Raw genomic sequence first — 27,383 nt, 5'->3', positions numbered from 1 at the left:
CTGACAGGAGTGGACTGAGGGTCGCAGTATCTCCTTTGGCTGCTGCTGTTCATCAGGAAAAGCAGGCGGTGGAACACAAGGAGTCCCCTTCCCCTCAGCAACAGGGAGAGGCGAGACAAGGAGCTGGAGGGAAAAGCCATGGGGTGAGAGTATGTCAGCTTGGGGGGCTACATCACACACGGGCCTCGCGGAAAGGACAGAGACCCTGGAACATCCTGTACGGGCCAGCTCCTGCGCACGACTGGACCTTCTGTTTCAGAGCCAGAGCAGGCTGGACAGTGACGCACCAGGGGAGACCAGGGATCTCAAACAAAGAACCCCTTCAAAAACTCAAACAGCTGCAGACGCAGACTGACTTCGCAGCTCAACAGGCCAGAACGATGATGATAATAATAATAATTGCTTACACTTATACATCGCTTTTCTGGACACTCCACTCAAAGCGCTTTACAGGTAATGGGGACTCCCCTCCACCACCACCACCAGTGTGCAGCCCCACCTGGATGATGCGATGGCAGCCATAGTGCGCCAGAACGCTCACCACACACCAGCTCTCAGTGGGGAGGAGAGCAGAGTGATGGAGCCAATTAAAAAAAAACAACACTTGTATATTTTGCAATATGTTTCGATGATGTGATATGATACAATCACTCGGCATGCACATGAGACCTGATGTACAGACTCGGACTTCGTGCAGCACCAAGTTCAGATAACAGAGGAAGAAAGGATATGGATGAGATGCGGCCCACCAGGCCCCCGCTCGTCCCTGCTAAGCCTGTTTAGTAGTTAATTGATCCTGGGATCTGATCCAGTCATTTCATGAAATAGACGAGTAACAGCCTCAACAGCACGGCTGGGTATCTTGATCCACTCTCACCTTTTCAAATGCTCTTCCACATGTTTTCCACTTGCCTCCTCTGGTCCGTGTTGCATCGTTGAAGTCTTGGGTAAAGGAAAGGTTCCTCTGGAGGAGCAGAAATAACTCAAGGGGAAAAGTTATTTAAGAGAAAGGGTTTAATTTGAAGTCTAAAAAAAGCCTTTTCATCTCTCGGACCACAGGAGAACAGAAATTGATTGACCTCAAGTCAACCTTTGATAGGTCTTCGTTTCCTTGTGGTCATAAAGGACAGGCTCTTTTCCTTTCAAACTCGGCTTACAGACAACTACTGTAACAAGACAAACTGACACCTGATTTTAATTTCACATATGTGCAGAGAAAACAAGACAAACATCTGAAAAAACAACCTATTTTTACTTCTGCTACTGCATTTATGATTTTATAAAAGCAACCTGATATGACTTCATTGATGTATGAATAAATTTCCAGTCCCTCACTGCTATTAACCCACTGCAGGAGGCTGCAGGGCGACTTCTTCAGCGCCTCTGGGGGTTTCAGTGCCTTCAACCTCTCAGTGGAGGATAGTACCTTAAGCCCCAGAATCTATCTGAATGCTCCCCTTTCTGGACGGAATCCAGACTGATTCCACAGCAGCAAGATCTTCTTATAACTTCGTGCCCAGACCTGTCCATCTTTATCTATCTGTCCCTGTACTCCCTGTACTGTGCTGTAGTGTCCAAACTGTGTCTGCTGTACTGTGCCTGTCCTGAGACATCGGTGTTCCAACAGTTCCAGTATACATGTGCATATGGCAATAAAGTCGTTTACTCTTTTGCTAACTGCTTCCTCCCGGTCTGGGTCACGGGGGAGCTGGAGTCTATCCCAGCATGCAAGGGGGGCAAGGCAGGATACAGCCTGGGCAGGATGCCAGTCCATCGCTGAGCACACAGACACCAGGACCGGTTTTCTCACAGGATAACTAATCTTCATTAGGCTTTTGAGTAAACCGACAGGAACATACAAACTCCACGCAGACAGCACACCAGGCCCCAGCGCTGTGAGGCAGCAGGGCTCACCACCGCGCCAACGAAACTGTACACAATATTCTCAATGGATATTGTAACTAACTTAACTTTTTGTTAAAATGTATTTTTTTAAAAATAAAGTGCTTGGGGGGCGAAAGCCTTTATGCAACTGCGAGGAACTTTTATGACTCAGAGTTTCTGATGGACTATAATTATTAAAATCGGATGTGTAGCACAAACTGCAGACCGTGAGAAACTATTACGGAGAAAAAAGTAAAAATACCCTCTTCACGCGCCCAGTCTCTGGAGCCGCCTGCAGCGCGGCGCATGCGTCACAGCCGCGCGGCGGCCGGAAGTTTGTGTTGTCTCCTAGCAACGCGAGGATGTCAGATAAACACAGGTTGTACCGCAGCGGATGGTCTCTTTCTTCTTATTTAAAATTGAATTTCTACAAAAACGTTTCGTGACAGACAAACGAAATCGTGTATTTTCGTCTGTATTGAAGACGTTATATTGCACATGTTTAATTTCTTCGGCGATCAGAGTTTATTGCTTGAGTTGTAGAGCTAACTGACTGTGGATCTAATTGATTTAACAAACTACACTAAACTAATATTAGCTCAAATAGGCCACCGAAATTATTCAGACATTAAGGACTTTTCGAAAACCTTTTAAAAAACAGGTAATAGGTTGTAATTAATTGAATGGTTAATTTACAATATTAATTGCATTTAATTGTAAAATTCTGTGTGAATGGAGTGGTTTCGTGAGTAAATTTAAAACCATGCTTGGATTGCACTTTTTTCAATAATTGTTATTTTGTTGTTCTCTGTCTGTGGGGGGTGTCGTTCAGCACTGACTCAGAAGAGCTGCTTTATGCGCAGGAGCAGGTGAGACCTCAAGCTCTCGGAAGACTTTATACAGTAAATCAGAGTCAGGAAACCTCTGTGTTTGCCGTGTTTGTAGGCTAACAGATGAGCTTCATCGCCTCTCCTTCTCTGAATTTATAACCAGCGCGTTCCCACTGAGAGCCAGATAAAGGTGTCTTTGGCAGGGAAGACATTGCGAGCGGAGCAGAAAGCAGACCGAACCCAACTCAGGGACAGATTTACTGGCCTGTCTTTGGACTGGTCTTTGTCTGCAGGGTTAAGATCTCTGCTATTGTCCACAGAGAGTTTGTCATGCTCACAGTATGGGTGACAGAACTGCTTGCAGCACCTCACCCTCTGAGCCCATACTAGAGCGTGCTGGTCTGTTGTGCACTGTGTGTTCTGGCCCTGGCTGGGCAATCAGCTCCTCTCTCTCGCCCTGCAGCCACAGATGGACAGCAAGGATGAGGGAGAGAGGGAGGGCAAGGGCCTCTCGACACTGGCTGAAGAAGAGCCTGCGCCCCTCGGCACCCCAGAGCAGACGGCGGATGACTCTGGGGTGACAGTGCTTGCTCCGGATGAGGTGGGCCAGTGGTGTGTGGGACCAGGGGGGACCAGTTAGTTAGTTTGTGTGTGCGGGCTTGTCGGTGAGATGGTGGCTCTGTTTCCTGCGCAGGGGGAAGTGGAGGAGCGGGTGGAGTCCCAGACAGGGCCAACGGAGCAGGAGGAGATGGACGCCGGACATGGTGAGACAGTTTCCCAGCAGCTGTTAGGGGGACACAAACACACAAGGCTCAGCCAGAAGAGTGCGCAGCACTTGACTGTCCTAATTCATATTCAGCATCTAGACTGGGGTTTTGGATGGCAAAGGTTGTAAGAAATGTGAAAGAGCTTCGTTTACAGATGTTTAAAGCAGACAGCACAGCTATTACAGCTGTTCTGAAGAAATCACATGGCTAAAACCATAAGCAGGATTGAAAAACAGAGGAGGCTTTGGACTTAATTGCTTGTTTTGTGGGCAGCAGCACACACAACTTTGCAGAGCTCGCCCTGTCACTGGGGTTGAGGCTGGGGGATGTTTTCCAGCCATGAGGACAGAGTGCCACCTGATGCTCTGTCAGCAGCAGCTGGGTGTAGAGGGGAGTGGGCCCAGCTGTCTGCAGAGCCTGTGGAATTCCTGCTGTGTGTTACTGGTGGATGGTGTCGTCCCTGCCAGGGGAGGGCATGTTGAAGATATCGCCAGTGGCACCAGACTCCGTCCTGCGTCTGTCTGTCCCGCTGTCAGACAGTGATGGTGAGGAGGCTGTGAGTGGGGGTAGTGAGGAGGAAGAGGAGGAGGAAGACGAGGAGGAAGAGGAAGAGCTGGTGGTGCTGGACCCAGAGCATGTCAGTCTCTTTTCTAATATTTTTTTTTCAACTGATTAATTGATTTTGTATTGATGAATTGATTTATTGATTCCATCCCCGGTTGGCCTGTGTCTGCAGCCCCTGATGAAGAGGTTTCAGTCGGCCCTGAAGTCCCACCTCTCCCGGCAGTTGGAGAAAATCTACCTGGATGTCCGGGAGAAGGTGAGCGACCTTCAGCCTGACAACAGAAGAACAGGGCTGACAGTGGCAGCTGCAGCTTAGGATTTCTTTTAGCCTTCTGTGGCAGAACCCCCGGCTTTGTCAAACAATGGAATCCGATGTGCAGCAAATACATGGAATGTCCCCCATGGGATATTTATTTTTATTTAAGATGGATTTCTTGCCCATATAGTTTCTGTTTTGCATATGCTGTGTAGACACCAGAAAATCACATAGACCAGGCTACAATGCAGAGGTGGGAGTGCGCTTTTGGATCAGTGACCTCTCTGTGTGCCCCGTGCCCAGCTGGCGATGGAGCGAGCCGAGGTCACGCAGAGGGAGAATCTGGGCGTGGAGCTCTACGGCGTGCAGCAGGAGCTGGCCCGGCTGCAGATGGCCCTGGAGAAGAGGCATGAGACCAACGCCCAGGCCGCGATGGAGAGACACTATGCAGAGGAGGAGCTGGAAAGAGTGCGCAGCCTGTACAGAAACATTCAGAGCACTGCTGACCAACACAGGACCAAGGGTGAGTGAGAGTGTGCTTAGTCTGTGCAGGATGGCCGCCTGGCATATAAGCCGAAAGGGAGAGCGTGAGACTGGCAGAGAGCCTCATGGCGTTGCCACACACTGCTCTCCTCAATGTTCCCCAGTTGCTCAGCTGCAGACAGAGGTGGAGAACCTGGCCTTGCGGCTGTTCTACATGCAGGGTGTGAATGCAGACTTGCGCTCGGACATCACCGTCATGAAGCACGCCACGCGCAAGGCCCGGGTCGAGAAGGTGCAAGCAGAGGGGCAGAAGAAGAAGCAGGTAGGCCTGTTACTTCCCACGTTCCCCACAGGCAAATGGACTTCACAAGATCGGATCCTGTGGGTACTAACAGAGATCTGAGTCAGTAGAAGTCTTACCCTGTAGGGAAATAAAAGGAGAGTAATCTTAATTTCAGCTAATGCTCTATTCCTCTCTCCTCATAAGGACCTGCTCGTGGATCGTCTGACCCAGCGTGTGCAGCAGCTGACAGAGCAGATTGCCCTGTATGAGGTTCAGATTGCCGCCCAAGCCCAGGAGACCAGGGCAGCCCAGGAGACAGTCTCTGAGGTCGGTACCCCAGCACACCTTCCTCGGTCTCTTACTCTCCTTGTCTTCACTTTTCTCCTCTCACCGACTCTTGACTCACTCATCTCATTCTCTCGCCATCTCAAACCACAGTCTCATCGGTCTGTCTTCCCCCCTGCTCCCTCAGGCTCAGATGGAGATGGACTCTCTGGCAGTGGAGAGGAAGCAGCTGCTGCAGCAGTGGAACAGCAGTCTGATTGGGATGAGGCGCCGTGATGAGGCCCACACTGCGATGCTAGAGGCTTTGCGGTAAATGGCACTGTGCTCTGCTCAGCAGCACTGCCCCACAGTGTAGTGTGCTGTAAGGCTTAACTACGCTCCTGTGTGCTGTTCCCTGTGCAGGCTCTCCCGTCACCAGGTACAGTCCCTGGATACGGAGATTGATGGCTATAAAAAGTCGATCACACACGAGGAGGAGCAGAATGAGGCGCTGACAGAGCTGCTGAACAGGGCCCAACAAGCTGGTGCAACCATGCGCAAGCTGGTCTCACACAACCTGGCGCAGCAGGAGGCGCTGAAGTCCCAGTACAGCACCTACACCCGCACCCTGCAGGAGACGGAGCAGGCGCTGAGCAGGGTCACCGCGGTGAGGCTGCAGTGCTCACAGACACATACCCCTGTCGGCTAGGCAACGATTGTAGTCTTTAGTCTTCAGTCTTTAGTAGATGGAGGAGGAGAATTCGTGGGAGGTACAGGAGAGCAGGAAAGAGGTTTTATAATGTGCCACAGCGGTAGAGAGCTACCCTCCACTGTGCTGGTGAAACAGGAAAGTGGAGCCTGTCGGCCCTCGTTGTCTGCTGCAAGTGGAGGTGGGAGCGGCACCGGGGGCTGATGCCGCGCTGTTGCTTCTCCCCAGGACTGCACGACGCGGCAGGGCGAGCTGAGCGCGCTCAGGAAGCAGATCGAAAAAGAGTCGACGGTTCGGCTGGGGCTGGAAGAAAAGATCATGGCCAAGATGCAGGAGCAGCTGACGCACGACAAAGCGGCCAAATACTCACGGCGACTGGCGGAGAAGCTGGCCGCAAACAAGAGGGAGACGGTGAGAAACAGCTTCTCTGTCCTGTGTCCACAATCGCTGGTACTGCAGTTCCAAGCTTGTACATCTCTAGCACTTACTGTAAAACTGCGTGCTCCCTATATTCTGAATTAGCAATATAATTGTTTATTTTGCTGTACATTCAAGAATTCTGTTGGCTTTATATCCCTTTAATCCCTTTTCTTAATTTTTTCTTGAAAGTTCAGTGCCCATCAGCTCATATCCATAGCAGACATACTGGACTCTTGTGTAGCTCTTTGCTGTGGGCCCAGTGCAGACCCCTGGGGCACTCCACTAACTCCTCCAGCTCAGAATTCCTGCAGCTTTCAGATTAGTATCGTTATGCAGAGCTTTATCGGGAGCTTTCTGAATATAAATTTCAAATTAATCTCTATAAATCTAAATAAATTACATATACTGTCTGGTTTCTGCCATTTGTGCTTTTTCTGCTGTTTCTAGTTTAAATAATCTAACAGGTGAAGTAAACAAGACTTGCCTTACCTATCCACCACAAGTGAAAACTACTGCATGTGACAGTGGCAATTCCTTACCCAGAGGCTGGGGGAGTGTGGAACAAGCTACCCAGTCGTGATGTTGAAGCCGATAGTGCAGCTTCTATCAAGGAAAGCTGGGAGAGATCCTTGGATCAATAATCTCCTACCTGCCACATGAACTCATTTGTAACCTTTGTCATGTACTGTTGTTTTCCCCGCTCTTGGACTTTGGTTTGGACACAGTCTGCTGTCCAGGAATGTCACACGGTCCGCAGTCTCCTCGCTCTTGTGTCCGCCGTGTGCATGATTCTGTGTGTGTGCTGCAGGAGGCCCAGCTCTCGCGGCTGGAGAACGAAATCGCCCAGGTGTCGCTGGAGGGCAGCGAGGTCTCGGTACGCCTGCGCGCGCTGGAGCAGACGCTGGCGGAGCTGGAGCGTGAGGCCGCCGGCCAGCACGAGCTGGTGTCCCGCAGCGAGGCCGAGATTGCGCGCCGCGTCACCCTCATCGAGCGCAAGCAGAGCACCATCAACCTCTACAACAAGAGGATCGAGCAGATCACTGCCAGCACTGGGGTCAGCACTGCACACACCCCGTCTCACTCTCATTCCTCACTTGTTTTTTTCTTGTTGTTTTCTTTTAAATTTGCTTTCTTCTTTCAAGAGCTTCTAGGATAATTATCAAGCTTACAATTTTTAATCTGACAAAACCGTTTTTACAAATATCCTGACTTTATTTATGTCTCTATGCACTTCCTAGGCGTGCCTGTGTTAGTGCTCCGTTAAAGAGCTTGTTGTTTGGTGCTTGTCAGATTAAAGAGATCCAAACCCAGAGAGATGTACTAGGGGCTTGACAAGCCAAAGCTGCCCCTGTCCTGTGTGTGACAGACTCTACCCTGTCAGTAAGTGGCATCTTGTGTGTACGAGCAGCACGAGGACCTTGGCCCGCTGGAGATCGAGGCGAGCACGCTCAGTAAGCAGCTGGAGGAGGTGGGGAGCCAGACGGCGGAGCTGCAGCAGTACTGGCTGCGCCAGGAGGGGGAGCTGGTGAGGCTCAGCCGGGAGCGACAGGCCCAGGCCACAGCGCTGCAGACCTTCCGCAGGCAGCTGACCATCCTGCAGCAGAGGAAAGTGCGCAAAGAGAGTACGTCCCCTCCCTGGCTCACGCACACGTGGACAGGCTGACCGCAGCCCTGCACCTGCGCTGAATATAGAGAGATTCCAGTGGTCATTGCGAATACACTCGGGGAACATTGTGTCCTACTCTCATCAAGCCAATTAGTGGTCAGTTTAAACCAGTTGTAACTCAGGTGGACTGAAGATCAGAAGACCTTTGTGGCTGTTGCAGATCCTGTCTGTCCTTGCAAAGGTTTGCCTTGCACTGTAATAAAAAGTCATACAGCTCAGTGAACTCACGAGAAAAGCATAGTAGAGCATCAAGAGGTATGAGAAGCTAAAATCTTGGGGGGACGAGTCAGGCTTCAGTCAGCCAGTAAATGCATGTTACAATCATGGGAAGCTCTTAAGAATCCATGCAGCTTTACCCTTGTGAACAGCAATGTCCCGTTGTTCCCATGTCTGAAACGTGGCTCTTGCAGGTGAGATCCATCAGGAGCGGCAGGAGCAGGGCGAGCTGGAGCGGCACATGAAGAGCCTGGCAGCCGACATGCTGAAGCTCAACACGCTGCTCAGCCAGAACAGCAGCATGAAGGAGGTGCTGCAGCAGGGGAACAGCCTCATGGAGACAGAGTTCCTGCACAAGCTTAAGGTCAGGTCAGACTGAGTGGTGCCATTTATACCCCACCCCTATCCCAAATACTGTCCACACAGCTCAGTACCGCTCCTCTATCACAGATACTGCCCACACAGCTCAGTACCGCACTGTCCACAAAGCTCAGTACCACTGCCTCTATTACAGGTACTGTCCACACAGCTCAGTACCACTGCCTCTATTACAGGTACTGTCCACACAGCTCAGTACCGGACTGTCCATAAAGCTCAGTATTACTGCCTCTATCACAGGTACTGTCCACACAGCTCAGTACCACTGCCTCTATCACAGATGCTGTCCACACTGTCCACAGGCAATAAGACTGCTAAATAGCCAAGCTGCAGTTCCTTCAGCAAATCACCCGTAATGGCTACATGGACAGTTTTCATTGTATTCGGCACACTGCACTACTTGGAATAATGTATTGCATACACCCTGGACACATCGCAGCTCTATTTATATTGAGCTCTGTCTGAGTTTATTTTATTAAATTTCTATTGCACTATTATGTATTATTATGTAATCTTATTTTGTAACTTTAATTTTGAGATTTTTACCCCCCTCCCCCAGTGAACTCACAGAAAAGACATTTCATTGCCAGCAGCTACTGCTGCACCCTGTATTGTTGTGCATTTGATAAATAGTTTGTTTGATTGATTGATTGATACAGCTCAGTACCGCACTGTCCACACAGCTCAGTGCTGCTGCAGCTATCACAGATACTGCCCACACAGCTCAGTACCACTGTCTCTATCACAGATACTGCCCACACAGCTCAGTACCACTGTCTCTATCACAGATACTGCCCACACAGCTCAGTACCACTGTCTCTATCACAGATACTGCCCACACAGCTCATTACCGCTGCCTCTGTAGCAGAGAGGAGTATTATGTGGGGAAGGAGTCTGTGAGTGACGGGAAGGTGATGTGAGTGATGAAGTCTGTGTTTGTCCTGCAGGACGCTGAGCGGCAGTCAGTCCAGATGCAGATGAAGCTGGAAAGAATACAGGAGGAGAAAGAGAGGCTGCTCAACAGTCTGGTGGAGGCAGAGTGAGTCAAAGCCCAAACAGCCATATCAAACCGATTTTAAACTGACTTAGGTCTACTTTTGACATGGCAGGCACTAGTGTTTGAAAAAAAGTGGATTCCTCTGAGAATGTGCCTTGGTCTACAGTAGCTTAACAGTCTCAGGGTGACACTGGAGTCAGACTAGTATCTGAGCTATATGTCAGTGTTGTCGTCATGATTTCATGATGCAAGGTGACGGGGAGTGCGATGACTGCGGTAACCAGTCTGTCTCCCAGGCGACAGATCATGCTGTGGGAGAAGAAGACACAGCTGGCCCGGGAAACACGGGAGGCAGTGGACTCAGAGGTGGGGCAGGGCGAGATCCGGACCATGAAGGCCGAAATACACCGCATGGAGGTCAGTCCCCTTCCTCGCAGTTCCAAACCCGCCCCTTTGTGTGAATTCACATAGTGCCCTCTGCCCCTCCTCCTGCCCCGCGTGTGCCAGCTCCCCCTGACCGCCTGACCGGCGCTGTCGTGCCAGGTGCGCTACGGGCAGCTGATGAAGCAGCAGGAGAGGCTGCTCCGGGAGATGGAGGCCGCGGTGTCCCGCCGGGAGACCACCGTGACGCGGGGCGAGGCTCAGGCGCGGGCCGACAGGAAGCAGCTGACCCGCAGCGACCTGCAGGGCGTGCTGCAGCGCCTGAGCAGGAAGATCCAGGACGCACAGAAGGTGAGCCAGACCTGGGCTGCACAGTGGCACAGACAGGCTTACCAGCACTCTGACACACTCGCTGCAACCTCTGCCCATGGAGTATCGTCACTTCCTCTGTATTCCGCATATGTACAGGCACCATATTCACATGAGAGGATGTGTTGTCTGTTGGAAGGTGTGGTTCTCTAAGCTATGATGGCCTGTGTGTGCTTGTAGGAAGCAGAGAAGTGTGACAGCGTGATCAGCGAGCTGCAGGACACACAGAAAACCCTGGGTGCCAGCCTGGAGGATAAACAGCAGCACCTGGCTGAGCTGCAGGCTGCTGGCGACATCCTCTCCGCTGACCTGCAGGGCCGGCTGGACACGAAGGACAGGGTCAGTGCACTGCCCATCATGTCATTTCCAGCAGTTTAGTCTTGGCTTATTAAATCATTGCAGGTAATATTGCTCCAATGACTATGCGGTAATAACATTAATTTATTAGGTAATGGCAAGAAGTAGGTTTGCAGTTTTTTTTATTTGACCCTTAGTGATGTGGAAAATGTGGAGATACCCCCCCCCCCCACCTCACTGCAATAAAGGCCACCCTGTGTCCCAGCTGGGAGCTCTAACTTAAGACTTGAATTAAAACATGCAGTCTGTGTCAGTCTGGGGACGTAGTTGCCCAGATCCGCAGACTCACCCTCCGCCGGTGTGCTATCTCTGACCCTCCAGAACCTGGCCCAGATCGTGAGCCTGCAGGGCCGGGCCAAGCAGCTGCAGGCGGTGCGCGAGGGCCGGTACAGCGCCGTGGCGCGGAGCGGGTCAGCGCTGGACACCGAGATGCAGAGGCAGGAGGACCGGCTGCACACCATCAGCACCATCCTGCACCGCGTCTGCCAGGAGTACCCCCAGCACCAGGGGGCGCTGCGCCGGGTCTCGCTGGCCCTGGCCGCCAGGCTGCAGCCCCACCAGGACAGTGCCTGAGGCCTCTCTGGCCCCTCAGTACCGGCAGACTCCAGGGCGTCTAACCGGACTATTGATCGGACGTGGCAGAACTCTTTGAAGAAAAATCCCCAGCCATTTTCGAACAATTGCAAAAGACATAATTAAGTAAATCAGTTTCCAATTAAAAAGACGAGGGCTCAGATGGAATAAGAACGTCAGACAATCAGTTCTTTAGGACAGCAGTGGGCAAACTCTGCCACTCCAGTTGAATTCCATCACGGGATTTCAGGCCAGCCACTGGAGCTCAATTCCTTAACCGGCTGGGCGCTGAAGGACCTGGACACACCTGAGCATTAGCAGAAGTGGATCAGAAGTGCCTAATGTATGAGATCAGAGACAAGGGCCTCTGCTGTACATTAATGTCATCACTCCAGAAACAAGTAAATTGTAATAAACTGTGAATTTATGATTATTCTGCACACTACATGAATAAAAGGCCTCAATAAATATCCAAGACACTTGTTGTGTTTTCCTGCCTTAGTTTTCCTGACAGAGAATACAGGCGCTTGCGAGACTTCCTGAGGAGCTCAGTGAAGTTGCGACCCCCACAGGCAGCACAAACAATGAAACCCACCTCATTCGTTAGTGCTGCGTTGGTGCCGGTTTGTGCCGTTGAAAGTAGCGTTTGTGCTGCTTTCGTTCCCGAGATACAGCGCCTTGATTTTCCGGTGATCACGTGATCATAGACGGTGACTTTGACCTCCAGTGACCCCGTCTGCCGAGTTCAATCATCTTCGATGCGTTTGTGTGACCAGGAAAATTTAATTTGTCTCCAATATCATACCCGAATCAGAGGAGTTGCGGGTGTGGCCTTGAAAAGCGAACAATCGTATGTTCTTACAAAGTGGCTTTAACGAACACGTCTTAATACCTCGTAGCGGTGTCCTTTTTTATAAATCCGAAGAAGTAAAAGGTTTCGCATTGTCTCCTTCTTAAATAAACATAGGCATCAAGGGACATGTGAAGATTTCACCTGTCTGTCGAGCCACGTATTTTTAAAGACTTGAATTTGCAACTTTCCGAACCACTGTTGCTTTTTTTTGTTCAAAGCACATTCGCCAAAGTGAAAAGGAACCAGGACTTCAGGACGTTTTTTTTAAAGGGGCATTATGTACAAAGTTTACACAGTTCATAACACATCCGAGAAACAAGTCTACCATCTCACACATGCAGACCGCGGCAATATTCGTAACCAAACAATGTGTAAAACTTTTAACAATGTCAGAATAACAATGAACAATACAGAGCTTTAATCCAGTAAATTTCCTTGGTCTCTCAAGTGTGGTAACAGCGTAACACACCAGATGATACAATTTCATACCAACTCTGTACTTCTTAAATATACTCTGTTGTGTGAGGGTATAACTAAATAAAGCTCACAAAATTCATTGTATCCTGTTCTATGCTCTGTGAAGGCAGAGCTTAATCTATTGTCAAATGGTTAACTCTGCTACATTTACTACAATAGTGGAATCACCAGTTTCGTGCCTGCTGCTTCTGGGACATGACACAAACAATGTAAACCGTGCTAACATTCCCAAAGATGCTCAGAACTTCAAAGAGGCAGGTACTTCAATGTACATTATAAACCCCTCTCCCCCTCTACAGGTAATGGAACAATAGAAAGGCAACAGCTCCTTAATACGTTAAGAATTAACAATCAAAAATATACACAAATATGTAGTGCAGTCAATGGAATTGAAACCCTCAAGGTTTAAAAAAAAACAACTGAGTAGTTTAAATCCCCAGAAAGAAATAAGGATGAATGCAAAACACTGCAAATTGCTTAGAAGTGAAATATCAAACAACAAGTCGTGGCGAGCTCTACACTACTCTTTTGTTAGCTTCGTGACGTCACCCTTTAATTTTAGCGTTCATTTGATGGCTGAATCCCATGGCCCGGGTATTATGGAAAGTGTTGAAACAAAGTATAGAGAAGTCCGATCAACACACAAAAATGTAACAAAAACTATAATTTCACCAAACCGGGCTTTAACTGTACTTCTTCCCAATTTTCACTTGATTATAATAATATCCTTTCAGTTACATATCGCTCCTCTGGAAACCCCGGTGAAAGCCCTCTACAGGTAATGGGGACTTCCCTCCGCCGCGTAAATGAAAATAACTTTTTTTACATTGTTACGGATTGCAGTTTAAGTGCACATCAAAACGTTTCTATGAGGGCGCCTTTGCCAAGAAAAACACGGTCTCTCTCCTATAGTTGAAAAGCTATTTTGGTCCCAACGGGCTCCCGTAGTCCGTAAAACAATGTACCTAAATGTAGCGGTGTGTTAATTAAACGTGTTCGAATTGCCGAACCAGCTCCGCTCGTGTCCAGTGCCCGTGTGAGGAGCTGACCTGTGGGCGTGGCGCGACTGCAGCTCTGTGCTCTGCATGAAGGGGGCGCAGGCGAGCCCGCCAGCCCTGCAGCACCCTGTCCGCTCAGTGGCCTCGGCGTCCAGCCGCCGTGTTTGCGCCTTGGGGGGTTATTGTGCACGATTGAGCGGCTCGGAGACGAGCAGCGCCTGAGGCAGACCTGCCTGTGCGGATCCGCTGGACACCGGGAGCTGTGAACTGTCGATCATAGGTGCTGATTGCGTGTTCACGCAACAGGTACCGAAGAGTTTACAGCGCTTTAAACTTAGAGAATGACTTCATAGCTAAATCGCAAAGTTACCCTGTTTGCTGTGTTCCAAACAATTGCTTTACTTACTATGTTATACCTATTTTTTTTAAATCCTTCGCCGGGTTATTTTTGCAGTGCACGGGGAACAGGAAGTAACTCAGTAACTCAGAAACAGAAGTAGAGAGTTTGTCTTAGAACGGAAGAGACACTTTAGTGTCACTGTAGTGAAGACATTGTAGCGAGCGTGTAGTTCAGTCGCATCATTTCTGAGGCGTAATACATTAAAAACGGCTTGTTGCTGTTTTATAGCAACATAACGAGGTTTGTTAACTATCGGCTCCGGCTCGCATCTTCTCGAGTTAAAACTAGGACCTTTCCGAGACCCGCAGAGCCCACGGGGCGCACACTCAGGCCGGTGTGGTATCGGACTCGGGGTTCAGCACCCTGGAGACCCGTGTCCCCCCCGGCAGCAGGGGAATCACTGGGCCACAGCGCTGCGCGGCTCTGTGGTCCCGCATGTTTTACTGTGCAGTTGGCAACCGAGGTTCTGGGACTTCCTGCCTGAGTCATTGGCCCAGTCCAGTAACTGAGGCCAGAGAGGCCCTGGAACGGCTTCACTGGAGGGGTCAGTTCAGTTCAGTTCATTATCACATGCACAAGTGCAATGAAATGCTGCTTATTTGCATGTTTGCTCCAGTACACAGACATTAAAGGAATCACCAAAAACCTAAACACAGAACAGCAGCAGCAGCAACAACAACAGGTTAAATAACATACAACTTAAAACACATGAGTGTGAGTCAGTGGTAGGAGTAGAGTTCAGTCATCTGACAGCTTGTGGGAAGAAACTCTCTCTGAGTCTGCAGGTTCGTGCCTTCATGCTCCTATAACGCTGACCTGAGGGCAGGGGGAGAACAGTGAGGAACCAGGATGACGGGTGTCCTTAGCAATGATCCCTGCCTTCCTGAGACGGGGAGATGTAAGAACTGAGTGGGTCCCTCAGTGAGGAGCTGCCTGGCTGACTGACCCACTTGGTCGTTGCTGAGCTGCTCAGTTGGATGTCTCACCTGTTGCTCTGTCTCCCCGCTCAGCTGGACTCTTTCGGGGACACCGGCTCCGTGCTGCAGCTCCAGCCCGTCCAGGGGTCTCTCCTGGGGGCCATGCCTGTGTGTGAGCGGTGGGGTCGGGGACCCCCGGAGGAAGGGGGTCCCCGTGCGCCCGGCCGTTCTGCCGTGTCCCCCCTGAGGTTAGGGGCCGCGGGCCTGGCGGTGCTGGCGTGTGCTGCGCTCCTGTACCAGGGGTCCTTACAGGGACACACGCCGGCCACGCGTGGGCTGGCCACGCTGCTGCCTGCGCAGGGCCCGGGCTCGAGGGGCGCCACCAGGACCAGCTTGCCCCGGGACAGGGGTGTGGACACGAGCCTGCAGTGCGGGGCGCCCCCAGACGGCCGGTTCGACTGCGCCCCAGATCGGGCGCTCGGCCGGCGGGAGTGCGAGGCGCGGGGTTGCTGCTACGCCCCCCTGGCGCAGAGCCGCTCGGCGGGGCCACCCTGGTGCTTCTTCCCTCCCTCCTACCCCGGATACAAGATGGGGCCCCTGACCCCTACAGAGAGGGGCCAGACTGCCACGCTGAGCCGCGCCGCCCCCTCATTCCTGCCCCGAGACATCAGCACCCTGAGGCTGGAGGTCGTGCTGGAGTCCCCGGGCTGCCTGCACCTGACGGTGAGTGGCCTCTCTGGGCAGCCTGCGTCTCTTGCTCAGCGCCTGCGCTGTGTGCTTGTGGTTCATCTGAAACTTCACTGTAGTGCAGACTGACTGCTCTTCCAGCCCAGTCAGCTCCCAGCGGGGGGGGGGCTGTAGTGAGCTGGGGGGTGGGTGTGTCTGGGGGGCTGTAGTGAGCCGAAGGGGCGTGTCTGGGGGCTGTAGTGAGCCGGAGGGGCGTGTCTGGGGGGTTGTAATGAGCCGGAGGGGCGTGTCTAGGGGGGGGGGTCTGTAGTGAGCCGAAGGGGCGTGTCTGGGGGGGGGGGGGCTGTAGTGAGCCGAAGGGGCGTGTCTGGGGGGGGCTGTAGTGAGCCGAAGGGCGTGTCTGGGGGGGGGCTGTAGTGAGCCGAAGGGGCGTGTCTGGGGGGGCTGTAGTGAGCCGAAGGGGCGTGTCTGGGGGGGCTGTAGTGAGCCGAAGGGGCGTGTCTGGGGGGGCTGTAGTGAGCCGAAGGGGCGTGTCTCGGGGGGGGGGGGGGCTGTAGTGAGCCGAAGGGGCGTGTCTAGGGGGGGCTGTAGTGAGCGAGAGGGGCGTGTCTAGGGGGGCTGTAGTGAGCGGGAGGGGCGTGTCTGGGGGGGCTGTAGTGAGCGGGGGGGGCTGTAGTGAGCGGGAGGGGCGTGTCTAGGGGGGGCTGTAGTCAGCGGGAGGGGCGTGTCTAGGGGGGGCTGTAGTGAGCGGGAGGGGCGTGTCTAGGGGGGCTGTAGTGAGCGGGAGGGGCGTGTCTAGGGGGGCTGTAGTGAGCGGGAGGGGCGTGTCTAGGGGGGCTGCAGTGAGCGGGAGGGGCGTGTCTAGGGGGGCTGTAGTGAGCGGGAGGGGCGTGTCTAGGGGGGCTGTAGTGAGCGGGAGAGGCGTGTCTGGGGGGGCTGTAGTCAGCGGGGGGGGCTGTAGTCAGCAGGAGGGGCGTGTCTAGGGGGGGCTGTAGTGAGCGGGAGGGGCGTGTCTAGGGGGGCTGTAGTGAGTGGGAGAGGCGTGTCTGGGGGGGCTGTAGTGAGCGGGGGGGGCTGTAGTGAGCGTGAGGGGCGTGTCTAGGGGGGGCTGTAGTGAGCGTGAGGGGCGTGTCTAGGGGGGGCTGTAGTGAGCGGGAGGGGAAGTAGACTCTCTGTGTCTTGGGGCCATGTGTCCCCTGTCGTGCCGACTCTGTGTCTGCGTGAGCTCTGACCCCCCGTGTGCGTTTCCAGCTGAAAGAGCCCACAGCTCCGCGCTACGAGGTGCCGCTGCCCGTGCCTCGGAGGGGCCCGCGGCCGCCCTCTCCCCTCTACTCTGTGGACTTCGTCCCCGAGCCCTTCGGCCTGGTGGTGCGGCGGAGCTCCAGCGGCCGCGTGCTGTGAGTCTGTCGGGGGTCCGGGCACATGGAGGAGGGTCAGTGGGTCTTTGATCTGATGGAAGCCATTGGCAGTGTGGCTGCAACTTGTTCCAAACCCCTACGACTCTTTATGTAAAGAAGTGCCTCCTGTTATCAGCTTTAAATGGGCTTCCCTGACATGTCAGTTGTCCTGTGGTTCGTGCTTCACTGTGAATTATGAAGAACCCTCCTGGGTTCAGTTTGTAAGTTTCATTCAGGATTCTACATACGTGCAGCAGATCTGCCGATAGTCGTCTCTGTTCAAGACTGGAAGGGTTCAGTTCCTTCAGCCTGTCAGTGTAGCACATTGCCTTGAACCTGGGCATGTATCTGTACTCTTCCCTGAACTGAGAGCAATGATATTATTAATGATCATGCTTATTATTCATGCATTGTACAGTTTTTAATTTTGATAAACTTTAAACTCTGACATTTTGTTTGCTTATTTTATTACTTCTTCACATTCCAATCTAGTTTTTATCATTTATGTTTTCCTACCTGCATGTAACACTCAGATAACTGGTGGATTTATCTGCATTAGAAGTTTTCGGCCAGGTGTTTGCCCCCATTTTTAATTTCTAGATCTTCTTGAGTTTCCTGTGTAGCTTCTGCACTGTTTGCATGACCTCCTATTGATACATGTAAGAGAAGGGAGACTTACAGGTCTCTGATTACTAACTTGATTCAGCTTTCTAGTCTTTTAATGAATGGGCACCTCATGAATACATTACCAGCCCATGGGTGTGATCGCTGTCTTTTTTTGTGTCTAATGGAAACTATATGAATCACATCTCATGTGTCCTTAAGTACAATGGGTAGAATATCATCAAGCCCAGGAGATGTTTCTCTTCGGTGATTCTTGTGTTTAATACAGATTTTTCCATCCTCATCCTGAGGCATGTTTATTTCCTGCTTGTAAACAGCTCCATGGAGAACACGTATCCCTTTCATCTTCTAAACACTGTGCTCTTCTTTTTCAGGTTTTAATACTGGCAGACAGTTGTACAATTCATTTCAAGTTCCTCTGCCATGTTGTTCTTAGTCATGTTGTCAAGCCTGTGCAGACCGTGTGCTCCCTACTCCAGCTGACACTGTCCATCTCTCTCAGGCTGAACACCACGGTGGCCCCCCTGCTGTTTGCTGACCAGTTCTTGCAGCTGTCCACCTCTCTGCCCTCCCGCCTGCTGTCTGGGCTGGGGGAGCATCTGACCCCCCTGACCCTTGACCTCAACTGGACGTCCGTGACCCTGTGGAACAGAGACATGGCGCCACATGTGGGTCTGACACTCCGCCGTGGACCCCCTGCCCCTCGAGCGCCCTGGCTGTGTCCCCTCCAGTCTCTCCTCCTCATCCTCTTCCTCTCCTGCCACAGGATCAGTCTTGTTCAGGCCGCATCACCTGCTTTGCCACGATTTCAGATCGAACAGGAAATGGGCACAGTGGACTGAAGCGCCTCTCTCTCCTCCCGCAGAGCGATGCCAACCTGTACGGCTCGCACCCCTTCTACCTGCTGCAGGAGGGCGACGGTCTCGCGCACGGGGTCTTCCTGCTCAACAGCAACGCCGTGGGTGAGCCCTGGGGGCGGGGAACTGGGTCTGTCCACATCCTCCAGGGTGGGGGTCATGCCCTCTGAGCCTGACGTCTCTTTTGTGTCTCTCTGTGTACCAGCCCCTGCGCTGACCTGTCTCTCTCTCTCTGTGTGTGTAGAGCTGTCCAGCGGCCCTGCGCTGACCTGTCTCTCTGTGTGTGTGTAGAGCTGTCCAGCGGCCCTGCGCTGACCTGTCTCTCTCTCTGTGTGTGTGTGTGTAGAGCTGTCCAGTGGCCCTGCGCTGACCTGTCTCTCTCTCTCTCTGTGTGTGTGTGTGTAGTGCTGTCCAGCGGCCCTGCGCTGACCTGTCTCTCTCTCTCTCTGTGTGTGTGTGTGTAGTGCTGTCCAGCGGCCCTGCGCTGGCCTGTCTCTCTCTCTCTCTGTGTGTGTAGAGCTGTCCAGCGGCCCTGCGCTGACCTGTCTCTCTGTGTGTGTGTGTAGAGCTGTCCAGCGGCCCTGCGCTGACCTGTCTCTCTCTCTCTCTGTGTGTGTGTGTGTAGAGCTGTCCAGCGGCCCTGCGCTGACCGTCTCTCTCTCTGTGTGTGTGGAGCTGTCCAGCGGCCCTGCGCTGACCGTCTCTCTCTCTGTGTGTGTGGAGCTGTCCAGCGGCCCTGCGCTGACCTGTCTCTCTCTGTGTGTGTAGAGCTGTCCAGCGGCCCTGCGCTGACCTGTCTCTCTGTGTGTGTGTGTAGAGCTGTCCAGCGGCCCTGCGCTGACCTGTCTCTCTCTCTGTGTGTGTGTGTGTGGAGCTGTCCAGCGGCCCTGCGCTGACCGTCTCTCTCTCTGTGCAGAGGTGCTGCTGCAGCCGGCCCCAGCACTGACCTGGAGGGCCCTGGGAGGGGTGATGGACCTGTACGTGTTTCTGGGCCCCGACCCGCAGAGCGTGGTGCGGCAGTACCAGGAGGTCATCGGTAGGAGACGGCTGCCCCCCCTCCCTCTGAGACCTGTCCCGCCTCGCTCCCTCCTCTCTCTCACTGTCGCTCAGCCCGGCTCTACGATCTCCCTCCCTCCCGCCGGTGTGTCTGCAGACGCGCTGCCTGTTGGCAGAGGTCATACCCAGAACGAAAGCATTTTACTGAAGCAATCTCTCCTCCCTCCTTTCCCCTCTCCCAGGGTACCCTGCAATGCCCCCCTACTGGTCCCTGGGGTTCCACCTGTGCCGATGGGGGTACTCGACCACCAACGTCACGCGCAGGGTGGTGCAGCGCATGCACAGCGCCGGCTTCCCACTGGTACTGCCCCTCCCTGCCCCTTCTCTAGTAACACAGTATTCCTTACAGAAGCGCATGTTGGAATACTGCAGCTCTTGTCCTCGTTATTCCCTCTCGTCTTCTCCACTCCTGCTGTGGCTCACCTTGGCTCCATCTGTGCCAGGACGTGCAGTGGAATGACCTGGACTACGCTGACCAGAGGAGAGTCTTCACCTTTGACCCCCAGCGGTTTGGAGACCTGCCTGCAATGGTCAGGGAGTTCCACCAGGGGGGGTTGAAGTACGTGCTGATCCTGGTGAGTGAGAGAGAGAACAGCAATATCTCACACACACTGGGACACACACACAAACACAACATAAACTGGAATGCTACAGAACCCTAAACAGACAATACACACTAGCCGAATATTTGACCAAGATAAAAAACAGCAAAAAGAAACAGACCCTGACGAAGTACAGGCAGAGTGACCACAGCCTGGCCATAGAAACTGGGCAACACAGGCAGACCTGGCTGTCCAGAGAGGACAGGCTGTGCTCCCACTGCCAGCGGGGACAATTGGAGACAGAGGTGCACTTCCTACTGCACTGTGACAGATACTCTGGGATTAGAAAACGTTCTTCCCTAAATTCAGAAATCTAGTCCCAGAGTTCCCACACCTGCAAGAATCACAACGGGTCCCAATCCTACTGGGAGAGGGAGGAGGGAACTCAGTTGAACTGGCAGCCCAGTTTGTGATCTCCTGTCACAGCCTGAGGAACAGTGAGTCTGTCTCCCAATAAAGCTCAATATGTTTACAGTATATGTAAATATTTTATGATATGTCTCTGCTGTAAATGTCTGTAATATGTCTGTAGATTTTATTTCACTTTTATTTTATGTTTTGTTCCATGTTAATTTCATCATTTTTATTTGCTTTGGCAACACTGATTGTACCCATCGGTCATGCTAATAAAGCACCTTGAATTGAATTGAATTGAGAGAGACAAGCTTGCAGCGGTGAATGAGTGGAGGCATGGGAGGAGTCGAGGGCGTCACCTGTCTGATTCCCAGTGGACACCTGCCGGTCATTATGAGGCTTAAAATGAGCAGATGCTAGATGTGTCAAACTACTGGGAAAATGCGCTACTTTCTACCAAGGAAGAAAGTAGTAGGTTGATTTAAATTATATAGAGCTCAGCAGAAATGGCAGTCAGAGCCTTTGGCCATTGGGATCCAGATGCCTGTGGTGTGGGTCTCGGGGATGTTGTCGCAGGTATGGGGCTCAAGGTGAGATCTGCCTCTCCAGGTTACCCATGGCCTGAATTGCCCCTTTCCGCCACCACAGGGCAGCAGTGTGCTGGTCAGAGCCCTGTACGTGAGATAGCTCTTCTCACTCCCTCTCCCTCAGGATCCCGGGATCAGCAGTGCGGGCCCTCCCGGCTCCTACCGGCCCTTTGATGATGGGCTGCAGAGGGGCGTGTTCATTAGGAACGCCACGGGACAGCCACTCATTGGGAAGGCAAGTAAATCGTCTCTTCCCTCTCCAGCTCCTCTCCTCTCCCACCCAATCTCTCATCTCTCTAATCCCTGCAGTCTTTCCTCCCTCAACCCCTTGTGGGGGCCGTGCGTGATGATGCCGTGACCCCTGTCCTGGTGTGGGGGCCGTGCCTGACCACGCGGTGACCCCTGTCCTGGTGTGGGGGCCGTGCCTGACCACGCCGTGACCCCTGTCTCTGTCCGTGCAGGTGTGGCCTGGCCCCACTGCCTTTCCTGACTTCACGAACCCCGAGACGCAGCGCTGGTGGCTCGACAACATCCAGGATTTCCATGCCAAAGTACCCTTTGATGGGCTGTGGATTGTAAGAGCACCCCCTTCCTGTGATCCCCTGCGTGTACACCAGCGGTTACCCTCTTCAGATCAGGATCACAGTTGGCCCTGATTCTAGAGTGGTCCCACCTGCTTCTCCAGGCAGCAGGCGCTGAGACTGGCTGCACTGGTTGCTGTGTGTTGCATCTCAGGCCTCCAGTGTTTGTAGATTCAGTACATGTATAAAGAGCTGCGTTGACATGTACGATAAGAAGACACTGTGGGTCTCTGGGACAGAGCTGTCCATGCTCTGCCAATCCTGTGAACACTCCCGTCTGCTCCTGGCAGGACATGAACGAGCCGTCCAGCTTCGTCCAGGGGTCCCTGCAAGGGTGTCCAGACAATGACCTCGAGAACCCCCCCTACACCCCAGGTCAGTGTCGCAAAGGTCCAAACCCAGCAGGACATGGCGCTAAAGTTCAGCTGGACATAGTCCCTTGACGCTGAGGTTTTGTTTCAAATTCGCACTTGTACTAGTGCAGCGACTCCTTCTTCAGAAGGAGACACGAGGCAGTTCATACATGTAGGGTGTGCTTTAGTGTTGAATTCTGCAAAACGCATGGCATCTGCACTCAACAACCTGGAAGACTTTTCATTATAAACTTATTTTAAAAGTACTCCGAACTGCACTGTGACTTTTTGCTTCCCTGCAGCACCCACCTTCGCTGGGGTTGGTCTGGGGTGCAGAGGCAGGGCTTTGAAAGATGCAGCAGAGCCTGGTGCTCGGGGGTAGAGGATAGTGCTGTGCAGTAGGCGTCTGATTGCCAGCTCTGTCCTCTGCGATTCCCCAGGCCTTACAGTGTTCATGTGTTTCTCTCTCTCTCACTGCCTGCAGGAGTGATCGGGGGAAGCCTGAGTGCGGGAACCCTGTGCATGTCCAGCCAGCAGCACCTGTCCTCACACTACAACCTGCACAACTTGTACGGTCTCACTGAGGCCAACGCCACACACAGGTGAGCCACGCCCTCTTCCAGAGCCACACCCTCTTCCAGAGTCACTCCTTGCATGGCCACACCCCTCCTGGTCACACCCCATACATGGGCCACACCCCCTTCGTGGGCCAGCCAGCATGTCGGGATGCCAGGATTAATGTGTTTGTAATAGATCCTGATCTGGATCTAGGAGACCTTCATTTCACAGAGCCACAGTAACTGCTTTTCCTGATGCCTGACTCTTCCTCTTCACCCCTGACCCCTGACCCCCGTCCCGCAGTGCTCTGGAGAGAGTGCGGGGCACACGACCCTTCGTGCTGTCGCGCTCCTCGTTCCCGGGCCTGGGGCGGTTCGCGGGACACTGGACGGGAGACGTGCAGAGCGACTGGGAGCAGCTGCGACTCTCGGTGCCTGGTGAGCAGGGAGTCGGGGGCGCAGTCCGGGAGAGGCCCCGAGGGACCCGCCAACCCTGACCGCTCTGGCGCCTCCTTGCTCTCCACAGCCATCCTGCTGTTCGGCCTGTATGGGGTGCCCCTGGTCGGCGCGGACGTGTGTGGATTCGGGGGCGACGCCACGGAGGAGCTGTGCGTGCGCTGGACCCAGCTGGGCGCCTTCTACCCCTTCATGAGGAACCACAACGACAGGCCCAACGCGGTGAGGGGGTGCACTGTGCCCACTCTTTATTGTCAGTGCACTAGAGAGTAGAGCTTTTGTGTGTGTGTGTGTGCGCATGCTGAGCCAGCAATGAGGGTAACGTTGTGTGTGTGTCTCTGCAGCCCCAGGAGCCCTATGTGTTTGGCAAGGAGGCCCAGACGGCCATGCGCAGTGCCCTGATGCTGCGCTATTCTCTGCTGCCCCTGCTGTACACGCTGTTCCACCGCGCCCACGTTGCCGCGGAGACGGTGGCCAGACCCCTGTTCCTGGAGTAAGATCTGAGCTCCCTCCGAGCCCCTCGCTGTCCTGCTCCATCCTGCCCCCACCTCATGAGAACATCAGAAAGGTTCCAAACAAGGAGCAGAAAGAAGATCCTCTACTTTAATTCCAATGACTCTTTTCGTGGTCTATAACAGGGAAGGGCAATCCTGGTCCTGCAGGCTCAGTGCGTCTTCACGGTGTCCAGTCCTCATCCTTTAGGGTTGGTCAGTGTGTCAGCAGGTGTCCAGTCCTGGTCCTAGAGACCTGCAAACAGACTGGTCCTCCAGAACGAGGACCGGACCCCCTGCGGTCACACTGACCCTGCAGGACCAGGACTGGACCCCCTGCAGACACACTGACCCTGCGGGACCAGGACTGGACACCTGCAGACACACTGACCCTGTGGGACCAGGACTGGACCCCCTGCAGACACACTGACCCTGTGGGACCAGGACTGGACCCCCTGCAGACACACTGACCCTGTATGACCAGGACTGGACCCCCTGCAGACACACTGACCCTGCGGGACCAGGACTGGACACCCTGGGCTAAAAGTACTGGGACTTTTGTTTTGCCACCCTCTGTATGAACCAGAATTCCCAGGAATGTGCCATGATGGCTGTCCCGTCTCGGGCAGGTTTCCGTCTGATCCGAACTGCCAGGCTGTGGACCGCCAGTTCCTGTGGGGGGCGTCTCTGCTGGTGAGCCCGGTCCTGGAGGAGGGAGCTGAGGAGCTGTCAGCCTATCTCCCGCCGGGCACCTGGTACAGCCTTCATGATGTGAGCATCCTACCTCTCCTCCATCTCGGATCTCAGATCTCTCCCTTGTCCTCATTTCTTCTTCCTCCCTGTCTGCTTTCTCCCGTTGCTGGGCCTGTTAACTCTGTTTCTCACTCTGCTCTTCTGCTTACCTGCAGGGCCAGCCTTTCTCCAGCAGGGGGCAGTATCTCCTCCTCCCAGCTGCTCTGGATACAATAAATGTGCACCTGAGAGAGGGGCACATCATTGTTCAGCAGGTAGGTGCTGTGTGTGTGTGTGTGTGTGTGTGTGTGTACACACATAATTGTTCAGCAGGTAGGTGCTGTGTGTGTGGTGTGTGGTGTGTGGTGTGTGGTGTGTGGTGTGTGGTGTGTGGTGTGTGGTGTGTGGTGTGTGTGTGTGTGTACACACATAATTGTTCAGCAGGTAGGTGTGGTGTGTGGTGTGTGGTGTGTGGTGTGTGGTGTGTGTGTGTGTGTGTGTGTGTGTGTGTGTGTGTGTGTGTGTGTGTGCACACATAATTGTTCAGCAGGTAGGTGCTGTGTGCGTGGAGGCTTTTCCACATGGAGCTGGTGGTGAGGTGTCTCTTGTCCTTGCTGATCGGATCATCCGTGTGTGCACTTCAGGAGCCGGCGCTGACAACCACTCAGTCCCGCAGTAAGCCCTTCCACCTGACGGTGGCGCTGTCCGGCGGTGGTTGGGCGAGGGGGGAGCTGTTTTGGGATGATGGGGACAGCCTGGACACCTTCGAGACGGGAGACTACTCCCATATCCTGTTCCTGGCAGGGGAGGTAAGTGAGGGTGGCTGTCCCAGAGCTGATTTCTGCAACGGCGCCTTTGTTATTGTTAAGAGTTTTATTTACTGTAGTTACTGCTGTGGACATCTTTGTTATTGTCCCTGTGATTTTTAAAATAAAATTATAAGTGTATGTAGATCCTTTAGATGCTTCTAGGTAGCTTCTAGTTGTGTAGTGGGGCCACTACAGAAATGCTCAGTGGTCAGCGCAGCCTCTTTGGGGAGATGGCAGTGGTCAGCGCAGTGTCAGACAGGAACAGACCAGCACTGGCTGCAGGAGGGTAGAGAGCCGCTCCAGGATTCGTCTTCACGCTGTCGGTGTCCTGCAGGGTCAGCTGGTCAGCGAGCCCCTGCGGGTGAACGGGGCTCTGGATGGGCTGGTGCTGAGTGCAGTGCGGGTGTTTGGGGTGCCGGCACCCCCTCGGGAGGTCTGGGCAGACGGAGAGAGGGTGCCTGACTTCTCCTACCGCTCCGACACCAGGGTGAGTCTTGGCCGTGCCGCTGTGTCTGTGGGAGCCTTTGTCCAGCAGGGGGCAGTATCTCCTCCTCCGCGTGGGGCGGCAGTAACACCCCCCTGTCCGGTCCGCCTGCAGGTGCTCACGGTGCCCGGCTTGGCGCTGCCCATGTCCCAGGTCTTCACCGTCCAGTGGACACTGTGACCGGAGCCCTGAGGATTGTGGGAAGTAGGGCGGGGCTCAGTGGGTCTGCGAGGAGGAAGCGGAGTGTGGCGACTCCTTACAGACCCTCCCTCCAGCCTGCGCCACCCGCACCGCAGACACCAGGCCTGGGCTGGAAAGACTCGGACGGCCGATTTCTGGAGTTCCGATTTCCCTTCATTGCACTGTTGATGTTTTTTTGTATTTTAGAATTGGAAATTTGAATTGTCTGTTTTGATCACTGAATTAAAAAGGGCTACTTTATGGTGCTGTGCAGCCTTGTTCCACCTGCAGAAGAGAATCCCCGGTATTCAGTCGTTCAGTCCGCTGGCCTGCTGGTTTTTGCACACTGGGGCACTGATCTCCATTGGGCGGTTAAGCTGGAACGTAACCCCAACCCACTGCAACAGAGCAAGAAAGTGGACAGAACCCTTCGGACCCCATGACACCCATTTCAGAATTTTCACTGATTATCGTAAACATTTTGTGAAAATTGGTTCTCTTGAATTGGGCTTTATTTTGCAACATGAGAAGGAAAGTGTCGGGTCGCTCTCTGCAGCTCATCGCCTCTCGGAGAGGCATAGCGCCCTGTGTGGAGACGTTCCCGCAGGTCTCGGTCCGGACGTCTCCCTACCCTTCGTTTCCATCTGTGACCCCAAGGATTCTGGGTCGAAGATGAGTGCTGCAGACTTCTGGGAGTTTCTCAGCAGACTGAATCCCAGGAGTGCCCCAGTCTGAATTCCCGTCCCTCCACTGCTACTTTCTGACTGCCAGAGTCCCCTGCGAGGACAGCGCTGGTGCTGGACAGGGACGAAAGGCTGGAAGCGTCTGACCATCGAGCTCTGGGCTGACAATAAGCCGCATCGTGTGCCTGACCCCACCACCCCGTGTGCAGCTCTGACTCCCCCCTTGCTGATTTGGCCCCTCCCCTTGCGGTTATGACTCCTCCCCCTGCGTAACTCTGCCCCTCCCCTGCAGCTCTGACCCCTCCCTCTGTGTAGCTCGTCCAACCTGTTGTCCCTATTGCGTCACCTGAACCCTACCTGCCTGCTGTATCACACACACCCGTGGAAATTAGTCTCGTCTCTGTGAGTGGAAGGCGGTACCTCAGGGAAACACGCCAGTGTCCGACCGCGGAGCACATGCGTCACTGTCATAACATACTAATATTATGAACACGTGCTCAAGATTTTAACCTTTTTTTCGATTTTATAGAAATCAATAGATATCAGATACTGAATTGGTTTCCTTATGGAGGATCCTTTTGTATTTCACAGCTGAATGAATTCTCCAGTTCAGGCAAAAGGGTCCGTCTGTAACTAGGAAGACGGCTCATGAGAACAGCATGGAGACGTGTCAATGTCCCGCTCACAGGTTTCTGTTCCTGCAGGAAATGGGGTTTCGGAAAGTAGCTTCCACCCAAGAAACAAATGTGAATCCCTAAACAACTTATATTGAATTAATCTGTAGTTTATATAGCGCCTTTCAAAGAAGCTAGCCTTCACAAAATGGTGTGTCATTATTCCTTTTCTCTCTG

The 27,383-nt window shown here is 53.3% G+C and overlaps 2 protein-coding genes across 5 annotated transcripts; both read left to right on the top strand.

Annotated features, from left to right (window-relative positions):
* The first annotated feature begins 34 nt into the window (after positions 1–34).
* LOC148652937 (coiled-coil domain-containing protein 40-like) lies at positions 35–11,872 on the top strand. Of its 4 annotated transcripts, none has more exons than XM_088600219.1 (20): positions 35–2,263; positions 2,717–2,753; positions 3,178–3,315; positions 3,409–3,478; positions 3,949–4,118; positions 4,218–4,301; positions 4,605–4,824; positions 4,949–5,106; positions 5,272–5,394; positions 5,540–5,661; positions 5,755–5,998; positions 6,269–6,451; positions 7,269–7,514; positions 7,869–8,082; positions 8,537–8,706; positions 9,668–9,759; positions 10,014–10,134; positions 10,261–10,449; positions 10,648–10,806; positions 11,146–11,872. In XM_088600219.1, exons 1-20 carry the CDS (start codon positions 2,247–2,249, stop codon positions 11,395–11,397), a joined length of 3,009 nt encoding a protein of 1,002 aa, XP_088456345.1. In that variant the 5' UTR covers positions 35–2,246; the 3' UTR covers positions 11,398–11,872. The 4 variants fall into 4 exon arrangements, with proteins under 4 accessions (XP_088456345.1, XP_088456346.1, XP_088456347.1 ...); XM_088600220.1 differs by lacking the exon at positions 35–2,263 and adding an exon at positions 2,270–2,545; XM_088600221.1 differs by lacking the exons at positions 35–2,263; positions 2,717–2,753 and adding an exon at positions 2,270–2,545.
* A 1,800-nt stretch (positions 11,873–13,672) lies between these two features.
* On the top strand, positions 13,673–26,110 carry gaa (alpha glucosidase). The gene is made up of 20 exons (XM_088600217.1): positions 13,673–14,031; positions 15,136–15,765; positions 16,981–17,126; positions 18,253–18,418; positions 18,616–18,712; positions 19,524–19,643; positions 19,846–19,964; positions 20,107–20,238; positions 21,331–21,441; positions 21,668–21,781; positions 22,078–22,162; positions 22,625–22,742; positions 23,002–23,135; positions 23,224–23,375; positions 23,498–23,646; positions 24,274–24,415; positions 24,553–24,651; positions 25,021–25,185; positions 25,520–25,672; positions 25,784–26,110. The coding sequence occupies exons 2-20, from the start codon at positions 15,205–15,207 to the stop codon at positions 25,847–25,849; spliced, it is 2,829 nt and encodes a 942-aa protein (XP_088456343.1). The 5' UTR covers positions 13,673–14,031; positions 15,136–15,204; the 3' UTR covers positions 25,850–26,110.
* The last annotated feature ends 1,273 nt before the right edge of the window (positions 26,111–27,383 follow it).

The sequence above is a fragment of the Lepisosteus platostomus genome, chromosome 11, assembly GCF_059453375.1.
Source record: "Lepisosteus platostomus isolate fLepPlt1 chromosome 11, fLepPlt1.hap1, whole genome shotgun sequence".
NCBI lineage: Eukaryota > Metazoa > Chordata > Actinopteri > Semionotiformes > Lepisosteidae > Lepisosteus > Lepisosteus platostomus.
Note: the sequence above shows the minus strand (reverse complement) of the source record. Positions and strands in the feature narration are given on the sequence as shown.